Raw genomic sequence first — 17,627 nt, 5'->3', positions numbered from 1 at the left:
GACCTTTAAAGGTTATAATAACTTCTTAAATTAAAGGTACAGTCGCAGTTACGGTCATAAAAATTATAGCCATAGTTACAGATGATGCTGTTGCTACCGTCACCGTGGAGACGTCCTCTGCTGTCGGAGGACTCGGATTGTGGCGATCGTGGTCTGCGTTAGCAGCCGGGTCACCTGATCCAGACTGAGACAGGCGACCTTCTCTCCGTTCACCTCGACGATCTCGTCGCCGACCGCCAGCAGGCCGGTGTACAACTTCTGAGTACTGCAGTCCACCATGTCGTCCACGTACACACCTGCAGGACACATTACTGTTACTGCACAGAACTAATACTCTGAGCATGGAAAAGAAATACCTCAAACAAGTTCTTCCTGTATCATAAAGTACTAGAACTGGGGCAATCGTACGATTAGGAGTTTTCTCTAACAGTGGACTAAAAATACACAAACTTTACTTCTTAGCTGCATTCTCTCTGTTAGATCTGTGTTACCGGCTTTTGTAGTATTTGTAGTTTTTACAGTAGTAGTTGTAGTTCTTGAATTTGTGTTTGTAGTTTTTGCAGTAGTAGTTGTAGTTCTTGAATTTGTGTTTGTAGTTTTTGCAGTAGTAGTTGTAGTTCTTGAATTTGTGTTTGTAGTTTTTGCAGTACCAGAGTCGGGTCGTCCTCTCCCTCGGCTGATGACGAATCCGAAGGTTCGGTTGTTCAGTCGACTGATTTCTAACAGAACTGTTCCGTCAGAACAAACCCGAAGAACCCGACCGACGGAACGGACAGAAGAGGGACAACCGACGTCCTCGATACTCACGCACCTTTTAAGACACCTGAGGGAGAGAGACAGTGAGAGAGAGAGAATCTCTAATCAGGTGTTTAATGTGTCTCTTGTTTTGATTGGCTGTAGTTTAAATTGTTAAGTATTACTGATCAGCAGCCGGTCTGTAGTCAGCTGATCGATCCTTCTTCTTCTTCTTCTGCTCCGACCTCAAACTCTGGACAGACGATGACTTTCTCATTGGCAAGAGTTGCGCCCCCTGCAGGACAGAACAGAAACAGACATTATGAACGTCTGACTTTGATGGTTTAATGATCGATGGGATTGTTTTAAATAATCAATCAAAATAAAACTGATTGATCTTCTCACCACGTTGAGCGACTGAACAGACGGGGTTTTCTTCAGCAGACTGGAGGACTTCTTGGGAAACAAGGGGGCGGGTTCAGGATTGGTTTGGCCAGGTCCCGAGTGACGCGGTCTCAGGCTGAGCCGGTCGAGGCTGGCGGCCCGAGTCCGGCTCAGTTTGACGTTGGCAAAAAGACGACGCAGAGACAGACGAGCGGGTTCGTCTCTGCTCATCGAGCTGAAAGAAACAACGAGATGATTGTCAGATCAGACTTCTAAAACTCAACAGACGGAGACGGTAGATGGCGCTGACTCACTGTTCAGGAGGGGAGGGGTCTTCACTGTGAAGCTCTACTCTCATTGGCTTTCTCACTTGTCCATCGCTGCTCTTACCTGTAAACGTTAAGAGGGAGTTAGCGTGTGTTCTCAGGTCCACTCTGTAGGGGGACTGGTGTTGGACGTCTCACCTGAGCTTCGTCCTGCTGACAAGGATGACGAGATGGAGCTCTTCATTTTGGCATCCTCACCTTTGTCCTCCTCACTGACCCTCCTCTCCTTCAGTTCTGACCCCCCACCGAGACCTTCAAGGGTTTTAGACGCCGTCGTCGGACTCTGCGCCTCCTGGTTCAGCTTCTTTGTCGCCGTGGGGCTGTTGATCAGTACGATCTGGGACATCCTCCTCTCTGATGTCACAGGAGGAGGAGATAAGTTCGGGGGACATGGAAGTCCAGGTGATCTTGAAGGTCGAGTGGGCGGGGGGAGCTGTGTGGGGTCGTAGGGGTTTATTGGCAGGTCTGTGGTGGGCGTGGCCTGAGGAATCGTCACATGGTTTCCATTTACTTCCACTTGGTTGGTTCTACTCCTCACATGGTTGTTAGCTACAGACCCTGCCTTGCCCCCGCCCCTGCAGGTCTCATTACCATTGACAGAGCCAATGTAGGTCTCTCTGATTGGCTCAGTGCGTAGGTTAAGGCTGGGCCTGTACAGACTCCGCCCCCGCTCTTCGGCGACAGGTGGGTGTCGATGGAGGTTAAGGTTGCCTCCGCCTCCTAATACTGTCCTGTGGGAGTCAGACTGTTCCCCCGACATCCGTCCTCTGTGCCTTCCTTCCACAACACGCCCCGCCCCCTGTGGCCCCGCCCTCGTGTTGCCATTGGCGTACAGCTTGAAGTCCGGTTTAGAGACGAGGACGCCGGCCCCTCGCTGCCCCGTCGGTCTCCTCTGGAGCTGTCGTTCCAGGTAACGAAACTCTGCCTCCGTCTCCGTCTCGTCCTCGAATCGCAGACGGCGAGGGAGAGACGCCACAGGCGGGCGTTGCCTCTGAGAAGTCCCAACGAATGATTGGCTGCTCGAGGAGTCGTGCAGGTGTGCTGATAAAGGGGCCACTCCCTCTGACCGCCATTGGACAGCATGATGCAGCCTGACCCCCGACCTGCTGGGAGACCAACAATCATTTCACTGAACATGTGAAGGCAAATCTAAAGAGGTGAAACTGAGCAGGTACACGGACCTGAATAAATCAAAGCTCTTTCACACCTTCACATTCACACACTGATTTGCAGACGGTACAGCCAGAAGTAACGAATGGTGAAGCAGGAGAGCGGGAGAAACTTGGGGTTAAGTGGGGTTAAGGAGGAGAGCCGGGGATCGAACACCCGACCTTCCAACTGAGCCGCAACACGCCACACAGGAAGTGTGGCGTGTTGTGTGATGAGTAAAGGCCACTGTGAGCTCTCCAAGCGAACAAACCAAATAACTTTACAAAAACAAACACCCAAACCAGGTGACTGGCCAATTAACCGATGGAACTAACCAACAAGTAAGAAATAGACTCACTGTGTGTGTGTGTGTGTGTGTGTGTGTGTGTGTGTGTGTGTGTGTGTGTGTGTGTGTGTGTGTGTGTGTGTGTGTGTGTGTGTGTGTGTGTGTACAGTACTCACTGTGTGTGTGTGTCGGGGGTCAGCAGGTTGTGGTCGGCTCTCAGAGGAACACAGCAACGCTTCATACGAGCGCTGTCCTCACACTGCTGCTGCCGCGGCAACCGATCTGACACAAAGAGTCTGAACACAGACGGACAGACGCACACTGACACACACACACACACAACAGGTGGGGGAGGGGAGAGGATGACATCAGCAGCTCTGATTGGTCAACGTGACAGAGGAAGGAGGATTAAACTGAGCAGCTCGTCAAGACTAATTAACCTGACGAGACACAGACTGTTTACATCAGCACTCACAGTGAGCACCGTGTGTGTGTGTGTGTGTGTGTGTGTGTGTGTGTGTGTGTGTGTGTGTGTGTGTGTGTGTGTGTGTGTGTGTGTGTGTGTGTGTGTGTGTGTGTGTGTGTGTGTGTGTGTGTGTGTGTGTGTGTGTTCTTTTATGTTGCTCTGTTTGGTGGTTTCAGTGTCTTGTATTGATGTTTTTGTTTATTGTCCTGTATTGTCTGTTGCATAATGTATTGTGTAGTGTGTGTGTGTGTGCGTGCGTGCGTGCGTGCGTGCGTGCTAGTTTCAGTAGAGTCATTAAAAACAAACACCAGACTGGACTGACTTTTATCCGCTTCTGTTTCTTCTCATTCAATCCTCCTCCAATCACAGGTGAGTCTGCAGGTGACCGGGCAGGGCCAAATGGAGAACAGGAAGGGACAACAGAAGTGTTTTGAGATCTTCAAAATAAAATAAAAAATGTGATGATTTTCAACTGATTTTTACCGAATTACTTCCTGTCATTTATTCACAATAAAAGTCTTGTTTTGAAATTATTCTGTCAACTTAAAAAGTACTCTGCTTTTTATTTGTGTCTTTGTGTCGGCAGGATTTAAATAATTAATAATTTGCAGTTCTACAAACATGACTACAAACGTGAATAAGTTTCCTGTTCGTCTGTAAAGGTAGTATGGGAGGTAGAGCCTTCAGTTTCCTTCTCTAGAATCACAGCGAGTCAGGGTCTTTCTTCTTAAATCTTATAGTAAGTTGTCTGCTCGTATTGCTGCTGTAGGCTTGAAACGTCTTTGTTGAAGGTTATTGTAAAGACTAGAACAGGCGCAACCTTTCAGACAAAAAAACCCGTCTCTAACATCTCAGAAATCGGTTTTATTCGAGCCGTTTGAAAGATGAAAATCATCTTAACGTTCATTTTATTCCCCGGATGTTGGAGCTGACACGCGCGCACACCGGCTCCCAGCGAGGCGTCTGACAGGAGACACGAGTCTGACGGCAGCGGACACAGCTGAACGGTCCGTACACACAGTGAGGGGGCGTCATGTTGCCTAATTAACTGTCAAACGTAGCTCGCAGTACAGACTATGTTGTCAGTCGTGCGTAGTATGGACTGTCACTGAATATGTTTTAATGCACCAGCATGTGAGACATATTTTTGGGAGAATACGTTTTTTTGTTCTTGCCGTTTCTGTAAAATTTACCAAAAAACTCAAAAGAATGGAAAACCAAAAAAAAACAGTCCCAACAGTCCAAGCTGTCAGAGCCAAACTGAAAACCGTGACCCGGACCCGAGGGACGTGTTAAACCGTGCGCTGACTGCAAAGAGAAACCCACACCACACGATGGCTGTTTGTGTTTGTCTTTGTTTATTTTTTTTTTGAGAAGGTTTTTGTCATGTTTGAGATTTTTTCCCTTTTTTCTTGCTATCCCTGCGTTTGGCACTACATACTGAGGGTGACATGTTAGGTTGTTTTTTTTTTAAAACAAACGTCTATTCAAAGCCTTCATATCCTGTGGCAAGCAAAGTATGAATACAGCTAATAAAAATAAAGGTTTACATTTTGTCCTTGCTTACTTTACACATAAAATAAAAACACTTTTTTGGACCCCCTCAAAAATGGGGGTATTAAAATATTTGACATTTGTATCACAAATCAATGTAATGAGACCAAACATAAAAACTGTACAAAAATGATAAAATTCATTTTAAAAACTCTCCAGACCAAATGATGCAAAGAGGAAATTATTTTGCTTGGTTTTCGTACTGCCCATAAATCGAATTAAAAAGGAGACGCGAGTTCACTTCTTCTGTTGGAGGAAGTTCAGATTGACCGGATGTCGGACATTTACTGGATGGGGGACCAGTGGGAAGTTGGGATTCTGGTGCACCACAGAACCTGATCAGAGGAAAGACAGGACAACAGAAAGTTAAAGGCAGAAGTTTGAATTTTCTTTTCTCTCAGCAACATAAAAAAAAAAAGGAAATCTGACCCTGGGTCACGAAGGGCTTTCCGGGCTGGAAGCCTCCGTTGCCCTGCTGGATGAAGTTCTGGGGCATCCTGTAGGGCCAGGATGGGGAGAGGGAGTACTGTGGGGCTTTATTGTGCTCCCATAACCGGGAACCCTGGCTCACACCGACAAACTGGGCCGGATGAGCTGAATCTGTAGAGACGAAAACAACGTCAGACACGGACGAAAAGAAGAAACTGAAGACGCGTGTATGAATGTGTTTGAATCCCTTCACCAACATCGTATCAAAGAGAAAGACACACACACACACAGCAGAGTTCACCCGGTGAATACCTGACTTGACAGTGCCATTGCCCATGAGTGACCCCGGTTGTGCTAAGTGGTTGTGCCAGTGTCCTTCCCGTCCTGACCCGCCCATGCCCAGCTGTCTCCCCGCCGGCTGGGCGAAGATGATGCTGGGGTCGTTCAGGTTCATGGGGCTGGGGTTGACCCCTGAGCCGGTGGGACTTCCGTTCCCCGATGCGGAGCGCAGGGCGAATTTGAGGCCGGGCGGGGACGGGGCGGTGGGCGAGGACGTGTTGAGGACTGGTCCGTGGATGGGCCAGGCGGTGGAAGGGATGCGGACTGGGTGGTGAGGCTGCCCCTGGGAGTGGTGGGACTGGTGCTGGTGGGAGGGAAGAAGCCCCAGTGCGGTGAGCGCCCCCGGGTGGAACTGGCTCGGGTGAGAGGTGGGGAAGCTGAAGAGAGAGAGGGGCACCTGCGGGTGAGCGGGCTGCTTGGAGGGACCTGCAGCGCTGGTCTTAATGTGGGAGGGCTGAGGGGAGCTGGAGGGCTGGGAGGAACCCTGGGAGACAGCGGACGGCTGCGGCGAGTAAGGTGGAGTCTGCCGACTGTCGGACTGATGAGAGAAAAAAACAAAACAAGAAATAATCATCAGAAAAAAGAACGAGAAACTTCACACACACATTTCGGGGACCTCGGAGACTTATTTTTCATCTCTTCTATTTAAGAAGTAGAAACTGGGAATAACATCGGATGCGTTTACACTCACACATTCAGAGGGCTGTCTGCTCCGTCCAGGACCGTCTGCCTGAGGAATGGGAACCGACTGGGAGCTCACAATCGTCCGTACCATATGAGGAGCTGGGGAAGAAAGCGGCAGCTCTTTAGACACTTCATCACCTTTCACCCCATCTTGTGTTTCTGTGTTTCTGTGTGAAGCGAGTTCTGCACCTGGCGCTCCGGTGTTCCTCTGCTTGAGGTGGCGGTACTCGGGACAGTCCCTGCGAACGTGGCCCATGTCCCCGCACTGAAAACAGCGCCGATCCTTCGGCTCGCGCTCCTCCTCTTTGACGTCCTCGTCTTTGTCGTTTTCCTTCTTCTTTATCCTGGCGGAGGAAAGTTCAGGGATGAAGAAATGAGAAACGTCTCCGTGCGAACACAAGGAACTCCCTCAAACTACACGATCACAACTCCCGATACTTCCAGGAGATTTTAACTAATGCTTCGACTTTTTGACACTAAATCCTAAAAACTTCAGTTACAAAGCAAAGTGTCTGAACTTGAACATCTCAGGTGGATTTCCAGGTGTCTGTACTTATCTTGTGGTTGCTGGCTCCTCTTTTGTCTGTCTGTGTGTCTCTCCTCCGGCTTCTGTTCCTTGTTTCTACTCTCGCTCGCTGAGAAAACGTCGACACCTCTGTGCTTTCCCTACGAGGCCGCTGACGTCCGGACACTTTGTCTCTACGTCTGCGTCCTTTTGATGCTCAAAGACATCGAGCTCTCCCTCGCAAATCAGAATAAAGGTGATCATTTCTGCCATAATCGAGCAGCCCTGTTTTGTTCGGTTGCTTTTAGACCTTGACTGGAAAGCTATAAAGATTCAATAAAACTTTTTTTTTTCCTTTTTTTTTTTAAAGTGGGAAAGCATAAAGTGGAAGCTAAGTTTAATACGTTTATTTCTTCTTAGGAGTATCTTTTTCGTGGAAATCTACCGCGGCGAGACAAACGAGTCCGTGAATGAAGAGGGGACAACCTGCGTCTCTTCGGACAGTCCTTCATGTAATGTCCGATCTTCCCACAGATCCGGCAGCACCTGTCGTTTGGCGCCAACTCGCCGTCCGTCAACACCTTGGAGTCGAAGAAGTAGTCCTGTGTTTGTGCGTGACAGAAAAAGCAGATTATCACGTCAATACAAGTCTTTCAGGAGACTAAATCTAAATCTAAATCCTTCATGGGGGGGGGGGGTCACGAGCGACGTACCACTTCAGTGCCGGGGACGGGGTAGAAAGGAGTTCCAAACAACTTCCTCCCATTTATAAAAGCCTTCATGATGAAGTTCGTCACTAGAGGAGGGAAAAAAACATTTTTCATTCGTATAGTATTAAAGGACCAATCAGTAAAATACATGAATTAATGCTGACGCTCTCTTCCTCTGTGATCATGAAGGAAACACGCTGTGTGCAGCAGCCAGTATGTCCTCCTTCTAACTTTAGATTCTGCTCCTGAATGCTCTGGATCTGATTGGACCAGAGAAGGTAGGCGGGGCTTTGAAGGCCGTTTTGGACGCCCCTGGGTTTGCCAGATATGAGAGCAGTTATCAGGTGAACAGGTGTTGCAGCGATGGAAGCGGGCAGTGGAACTGCTTCAGATAGAAGTGATTGTACCCGAGCTAAAAAGCCTCTGCATGTTTCTAATAAGCTCCAGCAGCAGAAAGCTGCTCAAACTAGGATCAATGTTGGAGATGCTTTTGAAACATGGAGAGAGGTTAGAACGCAGAAAGCTTTACAGAGCCATGCAGAGCTGGCTAAACACTGAAGCTACAGTGTCCACCACATGCAGAGCTGGCTAAACACTGAAGCTACAGCGTCCACCACATGCAGAGCTGGCTAAACACTGAAGCTACAGTGTCCACCACATGCAGAGCTGGCTAAACACTGAAGCTACAGTGTCCACCACATGCAGAGCTGGCTAAACACTGAAGCTACAGTGTCCCCCACATGCAGAGCTGGCTAAACACTGAAGCTACAGTGTCCACCACATGTTGACCTGTGTGAGAGGAGGGGGGGAGACAGCTCTCTGTGAGGATTAGAGTTTAGACTGCAGTACTCATTTTAAACACTAGGGGGCAGAGTTACATACTGCTGCTTTAAAGTGCAGAGAATCCAATCTGTTCTAACAAAAGTGACATCAGCCAAACGTCTTTTATCGAATACAGATGCATTTAGAAGAAAGAGGAGGTTCAACTTACTTTTGCGAGAAACTCCAGCACCGAGATTATGATTCAAATCAAAGGGATCTGAGGAGAACAGACAGGTGAGTATAAGAGGTGAGGCGTCACGCTGAGAAGCAGGTAAAGAACCAAAGAAAGAGTGAATCTGTGTGAGCACCTTCGATGGCGATGCATTTACTGGTCCACTGTTTCTCAAAGGTGGTAAGGCGTTTCCTTTGGCGGATGCTGATGACGTGCTCTTTGAAGTCAAACTCCTCGGTGTAGAAGCGCAGGAGTCCCAGCCACAGCTCTCCCACCGACTCCGTGTTCGGCGGCAGATCTGAGAGGAGCCGACGCTGCGTCGACAACAACTTTTAGTATCACACCAGCAGCGATAAAAAAGGGAACCCAGAGAAAGATTGTGTTTGAATCTAAGTGAGGTAAATCTTCACTCGACTCACCAGATCCTCAAGGTCATCAAAAAAGAAAGCGTTCCAGCCGTCCACCATCCTCTGCGGAACGGTCTTCCCATCAAAGATCTGAACAGACACCAAACAGAGATGTTTATTCACAGCTCTGATTTACACTTGAGTGAATGTTTTGTTTTTGGGGGGGGGGGGGGGGGGGGTTGGGGGTCTACCTCCTGCAGGACGGGAATGACGGGAGTCTGCCTCTGCTGCAGGAAGTATAGCACCATCAGTATGTATGCATAAGAAGAGAGGCTTCCTCTGGACGCATCCCCGATGTCGCAGCGCTGCGTGCACAAAACAGACAAAGCAGAGGTCAAACCTATTCAGATCACCGACACCTTCTGGTCTCAAGAGAGATTCATAATGCTGTTTTTTTTCTCCTTCTTATTCCTCAACAAAAAGGTAGATCCAGCGTCAGGAATCGTCTTTAACATTGTGAGGGGTTTCCCCAGAGCCTGCTGTAGTCTGGGAATGTTTGCACGAACGAGACGCTAAATGCACGCTCCTCGATAGAGAGACAGAGAGACACACTCTGCTAATCCAGACAGGAAGCTGTTAACTGCACTTTGCAAAGGGTCACTGCGTCAGCTGCAACTTCTAACAAGGTAACGTACCTTGGCGAAGACCTTCATTGTGTATCCCAGGAACTGCACGCGCGGGTCGAGCGCTGCATACGTAGCCAACATTCTTGTGTTGTGTTGAGCCTGCAGGAACGAGCCGAGCAGCGTCAGTCAAACATCACTTCCCCTTGAACGCTCATCCACACGCACTTCATGAAGCAACGGCAGGTTGTCGGACACTCACCAGCGTGTTGTAAAGGCTGATGTCTCCCTCCAGACCGCTCTGCCTGTGTTCGAACTTCACAATAGGCACTTTAGCTGTTGTGATAGGCAAGATGTTCCTCAAACCTGCGGCGACAGGACACGAGACACCCAGCCGGTCACTTTCGCTCTCGAGCAACACAAAAAGGTACGAGTCACAAAGAATCCCAATCACGCCCGTTCACCTGTATGCTTCTTCAGCACTTTGGCGAGCCCTTCAATGATCTCTTTGCAGTTCAGCCTCTGTTTGGACAAAGTTGGAAAAGCAGGTCAAATATTTCTCATCTCACGACAAAGACAGAATTCCATCTGAGGAGTGTGTGTGTGTGTGTGTGTGTGTGTGTGTGTGTGTGTGTGTGTGTGTGTGTGGTCGGCCTACCTCTGCGGTCTCGTGACCCTCCAGAGTCATGCAGATGTCAAGGTCACTGTCACGGAAGCCAAAGCCGTTCTTAGAGGAGCCAAACAAGCAGAGCTGAGCTTTATCTGAGGGAGGACACGGACACACACACACGGACACACACACACACGGACACACAGGTTTACTCACTTCTATCCCAGAGTGGAAACACATTCTTTGTCAGTATTGAAATCTAAATAATGCACGAAGAGAGCGTGTTGAGTCTCTGTGAAGAAAAGAGTCAACATGTTTCTGAAAGTCTAGTCTGTTTCTTCAGGATGTTAAAATTCATCACAAGAGGACAAAATAAAATAAGAGTCCCCAAGTTAACAAACGTTTCTGACAGAAATGGTCTGCTGATGTCCTTATTAGAGGAGACACACATGCACACAGACACACTGAGCTGGCATCTCTCAAGCTACCAGACTGCACCCGGGACTTGAACCGGCCACTCTCCTGCTCCCTACAGACTGAGGTGTGTAGTGGATAAAGTGCAAAGCTCACCGTTGTACTCCTTCCTTATGAACCTTTCCAGACTGGCGAGGATCTGCTCCCTCTTCTGCTGCTCTGCATGTGACGGCGACAACTCATCTACAACAGAGTGGATCCATCGGTTTGAAGTTATTGATCAGGCAAAGTGACAAACATTTTCTAGTTCTTCTGCAAAAATCTGTCTCGTGTCTTTTCCACATCATTTGAATTGCAATGATAAGATGATAAGTGTTCGTACAGAAGCAGAGTTTGCAGAGGCCATCGAGAATGTCTCTGAAGCGGTCGTTCATCGGGGGCAGAATCTTCAGCTCGATCTTCTTAAAGTCCTCAGGGCACTCATCCTTCAGGTGACCGTCACGTTTGCAGATGCTGCACACGACAGTCGGAGGCTGAAGAAACAAAAAGAGTCCAAATGACCAGGGCTTTGTCTGTACCGGCTGAATGCACAGAGAGCATAACTACAGATGATAACAGGCTGCATGGTTATTAATCACTTACCTTTCCACCAGTGAAAATCATCTTATCGAACACGTAGTGCAGATCCTCTGATGCAATAGGCCCACAGCTTTCTTCTTCTTCTTCTTCCTCTTCCTCCTCCTCCTCCTCCTCCCCGTCTTTGTCACTGTCCAGCAGGCCGTTCGGGGAGAAGGAAGGTTTGTTCCCCTCATTGAGAACCATGTCCGTGAGACTGGCATCTAAAGTCTTCTCCTCCTCCTTTCTGGACCGATCTGAACCACCTCCATCCTCGCTGTCAGCTTCATCGTCCTCTCTCAAACCTCTCTGACCTTTTCCCACTTTCCCGTCGTCTTCGTACTTGTTCGCTCCAGCGGCCTCCGTCTCCTCGACCCCTTCACACCTTGCACCTTGCTGTCTTGACTTCAGTCGCCTCTGTCGCCTGCCGGCTCCCCGCCTCTGAGGGCAAGCAAAGTATTTGTAAGCCGTGCGGAAGCGCTCCTGGATGTACTCGAACACCATCTGGCTGTTCAAGCTGCGAGCCACGTTCCTCTTCAAGGCGAACGGATCTAAACACAAAAAGAAAAAAGGGAACACCGAGTGAATTTCCAGAAACTTCTTCAGGTCCGTGAGATGAACTTTCCCGACAGAGCGGTCCTCTCACCTTCAATAGCGAGCCTGCGACGAGGCCAGTTCTTCACTTCCCTGGAGAGCAGCTCCTTCAAACGAATGCTGATGATGAATTCTTCAAGTGCAAACTCCAGAGTGTAGAAACGTAAGAGATCCAACCACAGCTGGCCCAGTGACACACCTTTCCCCAGATCGAGGGTTAGCCTGGTCTGAGAGGGGAAAACACGAAAAAGCGTGACTCCAAATCTGAATCAAAGGAAGTCTAAACTGTTTTTACTAAAGAAGACTCACCATTCCTTCTGAGTAATGAGAGTCATCGATTTTTTTCTGCTCCGGCTTGGGTCTCCCTTCTCCCCTCGCTTCGTTTCGATTCTCGCCGCGTCCGTCTGTGGAGCTCTGAGGTCTGCGCTCCCATTTGACGAACATGTCCAGTGCGATCCCAGTGAGATGATACTCGTCCACCCGTTTCACCTCGAATCCTTCGATCTGAACAAAAAACAAACAAACAACGTCAGACGTAATGGAAAAAGAAAAACGGCCCAATCACATAGAGAAAAAAAACTTTAAAAAATCTGAATTAAAACGTCGTTCTCCAAACTTCAGTGAAATGAAAATGTGAGCGGTGGAGAAATGACAGCATTGCCCTTGTTTTGCATCCAGGTGACGCCTCAGTTCTACCTACCCAGCGGCCCAGGTACACAGGCAGGATGGGCTCTTTCCTCTGCTGAAGGAAGAAGATGACCATGAGGGCTAAGGAGTAGGAGGGGACGCCACCTTCAGACTGGCAGTCGATGTGACACAGCTGCAGCCACAAAGAGAAAAACACAAAAAAACAACTTTAGAGCCTTAAAATTAAAACCTCCCTCACATGTGATTTCTATTTTCAGCTCTCTGACACAGGTTGGTCAGTGACCGTGACACATCTTGTTTTTTCTGGGATGTGCAGATATAAAATGACCACTTCCTGTTTAAGCTGGTGAGTCACTGTTGTTGTCAGGCTTACCCTCGCCCAGTAGCGGAAGGCCAGCACCAGGGGAACCAGTCTGGGCTCCAGTCTAGCGAGGGCTGCCAGGTGATTGGTGGTGAGACAAGCGACGTCGTTGCCTGCGCTCACTTTGCACATCAAGCCGCTGCACACAGACACAGGTGACTGTTTGGATAGAATTCTTGAATTCACACTGAACAACCACAAACCGCTTGATCGGTGCGAAGCCGCGTCTGAGCCAGCACGGCCGAGAACAACAAACACGACTCAGCTGAAGGACTCACAGAAACCCTGACGGGTTTAAAGTCTAAAGTCATCCTCGAGATGTGTAGAAGGACCAAATTAAACACAAACAGAGAGAAGAATTCAGGGATGTATTGAGACGCTCACCTGCGGACGTCCCGACAGAACACAGCAGGAACCTTGGCGTGAAAATCGGACTCGACCTCCGAAAACTCAGCTGGAGAGGAAAGTGAAGAAGAAAAAAAAAAGAAAAGAAAAAGAAAGAGTAAACGACAGAGAAGACGTGCATGAAAAAATTCATTTAAAAAAAGACAAAAAACCGTGCTCGTGCATGAACTGTACAATCTTGCAAGAATACCAGGGTCAAGGAAGTGTAGTTACTGCCCCCTTGTTCTCCCACACTAGACATCTTACCCCAAACCAAAACACATGAGTGACGTTTCGCCAAGAAGCTGCCAAATATGAAATGCATCGAGTGAGACTTACAGCAGTTTTTAAGGATCTCCAGCACTTGGATCAAGACCTCGGGCTGCGTCATCTGCACGGAGAGAAACGATGAGACCGAACGTCGGTGAACTACGTCGTTTATGTTTTCGGACAAAACGCGACAATCGTTTGGTGAAAAAAAGCAAAACTCACGGAGGAAGGGTGGGTGACATCGATGTTGATATCACTCTGCTTGAAGGCGAATCGGGTGAGACATGAGCCGTAGAGACGGAGGGAACAAGCTAAAGAAAAAAACGAAGGAGGCGTATTAATACGTAGATTAAAGTTTACCAGGTTTTTAAAAATAGACACACAAACCTGAGAGCTGCCTCTTTATGATTTCCTCCATCCTGACCACCACGGCCTTCCGGACCTCAAAGTCCTCCTCCGAGATGCCGTGCTCCTTGGCCGTTTCTAGGACGACTGCGTCCACCGCCCTCAGCTGGGCAGCGGAGGGGGCGGGCAGGGCACGCAGCTCATTCTCCTCCTGTTTTTCCTGAAACGACCACAATCAAATGTACCGTTCAAAAGTCTGACATCGAGCGTCTTTCAGAGCACCCAAACCTCAGACTCCCGTACCGTGATGTTCTTCTTGTGTCTCTTTTCCTTGATGTGCTTGTGCGCTCCTTGGATGTTCTCGATGTGGACGGAGCAGAGCTTGCATAAGTACTGATAGTTTGGGTACTCGGAAGACTGCTGTGGAAAACAAAGAAAAGAGGACATGATCAGCTCATGAAGGTTTCTTTATGGATAAAACTCTGGGATTTGTAGTCCTTAACAGAATCACAACCTTTTACAACATTCCCAGGATTTATTTACATGACTGGTCATCATTGAGCATTTTTAGCAGTAGACAAACTCAACTCCAAGAGTGTCTAACCGGCCGGTCGAGACACATTTCCCACTGAAACAGGAAACCAATCAAAAGACAGAAGGCGGGACATAATGCTGTGATGGATTTTATTGGATCGTTAGCTTCAACAAAGCTTTTTAAGTGGTCAAAAGGCCCCTGAGAGCAGGACGAGTCAGACATTTAAAATGTTTTACAGGAGGACAAAAAATCCTTTTTTGTAATTTAGCAGATAAATTAACTTTAAACATGAGTTCATTTAAAATAGAAACGTTTTTTTATTTTGACTTAGTTTAAATGTTTACTTCTCTGCTCTGTATATTTCAGTTTTCCCTTTACATTATAACATGCTATGCTTTTATTTTGAAGGTGAACAAACTGAAGAGTGGTGCTTTTATTTTGAAGGTGAACAAACTGAAGGGTGGAGCGTTTATTTTGAAGGTAAACAAACTGAAGAGTGGTGCTTTTATTTTGAAGGTAAACAAACTGAAGGGTGGAGCGTTTATTTTGAAGGTAAACAAACTGAAGGGTGGAGCGTTTATTAACAAGCTGTTAGTCTGAACACTCGGAGGCTCGTCACTCAGCGGCTCCCGGTGAGCTGAACAAAGATTTTCTCCGATATTGACACAAATCAAAGCTCAACATTTCAATCACGGAGGTTGATTTTATTAATGCGGCGTGTTCGGAGGACGGATGTGCAAAAACTGGAGAACAACACGAGATGTTCAGCTCGAATCGGGTTTCGTCTTGCTTCTGCTTTCTCTTCAAAACTCATCGATCTCAAAAACACAAAGAAAAGAAGGAGCTCTCGTTTGCTTCAAAGCACATCACAACATTGTTTGTTTTCATTTTGTGTCCGTAACCGAGGCGACCAACACAACAGATTTACAGACTCTGCATCCAACCAGAGAGCCGCCGTCTCAAACACCTCCAGACATTTTCAACGACACGGCGGAGTAAAACCTCCACCGAAGAAACGCTGAATTAGGGTTCAAAATAAAAGCGCTAATTTATGAATCACCTGGTGAATCCTGACAGAGGGCTAAAAATCAGCTGAGTCACACGTGTGCTGCAGTTTCCTTACTTTCAACAGGCGGTGGATGTAGTCCCTGTAGAGGCGCTCCTCTGCTTGTCGGAGGCCCAGCTGCTGGTCTGTCATGGGGGCTTCCTCCACACTGGGCCTCCTGTCTGTGCCTTCTTTACCAGGCTGATGCGTCCCCCCTACAAATCAACAATCGTCACATACTTAACCACAAGAGAAACATCTGCTGAAGAAGACGACGTAACCTCGGCAGCGTCGCGTCACGCAAAACCCACCGTGGGACTTTTCCTTCGCTGGAGCCGCAGCGGCGCTTTTGGCCTTCTCCGTGACGCCTTTCTCAGGTGTGCCCGGCGCCGCAGGAGAGCTGACCTCTCTGCTCGCCGAGGGGCTGCTGTCTGTAGACAGAGACACCCTGGAGTCCGTCGCCTGAGCCGCCAGTTGCTGTTGGGGGCTCGCCACTTTTCCCTTCCCTCTCTCCCCAGAACTCGTCCTTCCCGTCAGTCGAGTCAGCCTGGAGGGCCGTCCTCTCCTCTTGTCCTGGGGCGCATCGGTGAAAGTCTTGCCCGACCCGCGGCTTCCCTGGCTGCCTGCGTGCTCATCCTTCGCCGTGGTTAAGTTTTGTTGTCTGCTGGGAGCGGACCTGGGCCCCTCTCTCTGCGAGACAGGTTCCCTGTTGGGCTTCTCGTAGGGTGAAGCTTTGGCTCCTCTCGGCTGAAGCTGTTTGCCCGATTTTACTGGACTTTTGGACTCATCCATCCCCCCTGTTCTTCTGTTCGTGTCTGCAGAGGAGTCAAGATCGTGCTGAGGACGACCAGGGAGGCTGGCCACCTAAAGTCTGTGTGAAAAATAAGAATAAAAGCATGAGACGTGATAGCTGTGTTCTGTCGTTCATTTGCAATTCAGGTGAGACATTTTCACGATCTCAAAGAAAACAGCGGAATCGAACAAAGAGGAAAAATTTGTGTTTAGGTGTCCATCGACTTAATTTTGTTAAGTTATTTATTTCCTGCTGTTTTCGAAAAGATAATTTCCACTTTAAAACTAAAATGTGTCGTTTTGATTCAGCCCGAAATACTCGATAAATAACCACAAACTAGTTAAACAGATATTCACTCATTGATCAGAAATATACAAGCTTTAATAGCTGAGCTTATTTACAGTAGAGACCCTGAACGTGAACTTAGAGTCCTCAACTTAAACTGATTTTATACACAAAAGGAGGTGAGCCATGTAAACAAGGCTGATGTTTTGGGGGATGATTTAGTGTACAGTGATGTTAGGTAACGTAAGGTTAATTTAGAGGTTATCAGGTCATGTTTAGTGTTTTATTATGTGGTTGTTTCCATGGTTACACACCGCCTGGTTTCTTGTAAACACGTCTAAGTTATGTTTCTGGTTACGGATAAACGAAACTGCAAGGGTAGCAGAATTCGACATAACACCGAAGTAAACGTGACTAACTAACTTTTTCAAAAACGGAGACGTGCAAGGGGGGGTCAAGGGTCACACAGTTATTTTAGATCAGCATATATAGATATATTGTTACTTGCTCACCATTAAACCATGAGCTGCGTTGTTGTCCTCCGGGAAGGGTTCGCGTTGACTTCCTGAGGACAGTTGAGCCGACTTAGCTTTGAAGCTAACAGCCGTTAGCCGTTGAGCCCGGCGGTGTGCGCGAGCTAACGGAAGATAAATAACAACCGACACTCAGCAGCGGCTCATTACAAACAGGTAACGAAAACACCTTCGACCGTCACAGCACAGACCTGCTCGGTTAACCTCGGTCCCTCTCCAGCTCTGAACTGGACTCAGAATTAAAGAACTGACGTCTCCATGGTGCCGTTTAAATAATGTTTTTAGAATCCCACGGCCCTGCTCCAAACAGCCACCGCTGACGCCATGTTAATAAGACCGCCCGCTGCATTGTGGGAAAGCGAGTCATAAAGGAAAAGGGGGAGTGTAGTGTTGCGTTCAAAGACCGTACATGAGAGGGGCGTAACGTGTTGCGTTCAAAGACCACAGATATGAAGGGCGTGTAACGTCTTGCGTTTAAAGTCACTCAAACTAACAATACAGTTATATGGTTTTTTTCATTATTCTTATATTTGACTTTTTTTTTAAATTCTATTTTATATATTGGATATATATATATCTTTTTTTTTCTTCATATATATTACCTTAAAAAAAGTCAAACTTCTTCCGATTCTGCAGTAATGAACAACACATGTCTGGCCCTTCT

General features: G+C 47.9%; 2 protein-coding genes across 3 annotated transcripts; both read right to left on the bottom strand.

Annotated features, from left to right (window-relative positions):
- Positions 1 to 3,476, bottom strand: LOC306828298 (uncharacterized protein). 2 transcript variants are annotated; one of them, XM_079350684.1, is made up of 7 exons: positions 3,057 to 3,476; positions 1,584 to 2,548; positions 1,434 to 1,509; positions 1,141 to 1,354; positions 921 to 1,030; positions 651 to 823; positions 1 to 296 (listed from the first exon to the last, which is right to left on the bottom strand). In XM_079350684.1, exons 1-7 carry the CDS (start codon positions 3,119 to 3,121, stop codon positions 100 to 102), a joined length of 1,800 nt encoding a protein of 599 aa, XP_079206810.1. In that variant the 5' UTR covers positions 3,122 to 3,476; the 3' UTR covers positions 1 to 99. The 2 variants fall into 2 exon arrangements, with proteins under 2 accessions (XP_079206810.1, XP_079206809.1); XM_079350683.1 differs by having other exon boundaries at positions 1,584 to 2,551; positions 3,057 to 3,475.
- A 1,513-nt stretch (positions 3,477 to 4,989) lies between these two features.
- Positions 4,990 to 17,313, bottom strand: tut4 (terminal uridylyl transferase 4). The gene is made up of 30 exons (XM_079351492.1): positions 16,943 to 17,313; positions 15,664 to 16,223; positions 15,431 to 15,567; positions 14,076 to 14,192; positions 13,815 to 13,992; positions 13,650 to 13,738; positions 13,497 to 13,548; positions 13,158 to 13,227; positions 12,786 to 12,912; positions 12,465 to 12,584; positions 12,074 to 12,268; positions 11,817 to 11,991; positions 11,198 to 11,721; positions 10,938 to 11,088; positions 10,712 to 10,798; positions 10,190 to 10,293; positions 9,996 to 10,053; positions 9,794 to 9,897; positions 9,604 to 9,693; positions 9,160 to 9,273; positions 8,981 to 9,058; positions 8,698 to 8,875; positions 8,559 to 8,606; positions 7,571 to 7,653; positions 7,344 to 7,459; positions 6,542 to 6,696; positions 6,360 to 6,451; positions 5,642 to 6,206; positions 5,330 to 5,500; positions 4,990 to 5,235 (listed from the first exon to the last, which is right to left on the bottom strand). Exons 2-30 carry the CDS (start codon positions 16,142 to 16,144, stop codon positions 5,138 to 5,140), a joined length of 4,557 nt encoding a protein of 1,518 aa, XP_079207618.1. The 5' UTR covers positions 16,145 to 16,223; positions 16,943 to 17,313; the 3' UTR covers positions 4,990 to 5,137.
- Between the last annotated feature and the right edge of the window lie 314 nt (positions 17,314 to 17,627).

Source organism: Symphodus melops (genome assembly GCF_947650265.1).
Source record: "Symphodus melops genome assembly, chromosome: 8".
Lineage (NCBI taxonomy): Eukaryota > Metazoa > Chordata > Actinopteri > Labriformes > Labridae > Symphodus > Symphodus melops.
The sequence above is the reverse complement of the archived record's forward strand: the minus strand, read 5'-3'. Positions and strand labels throughout refer to the sequence as shown.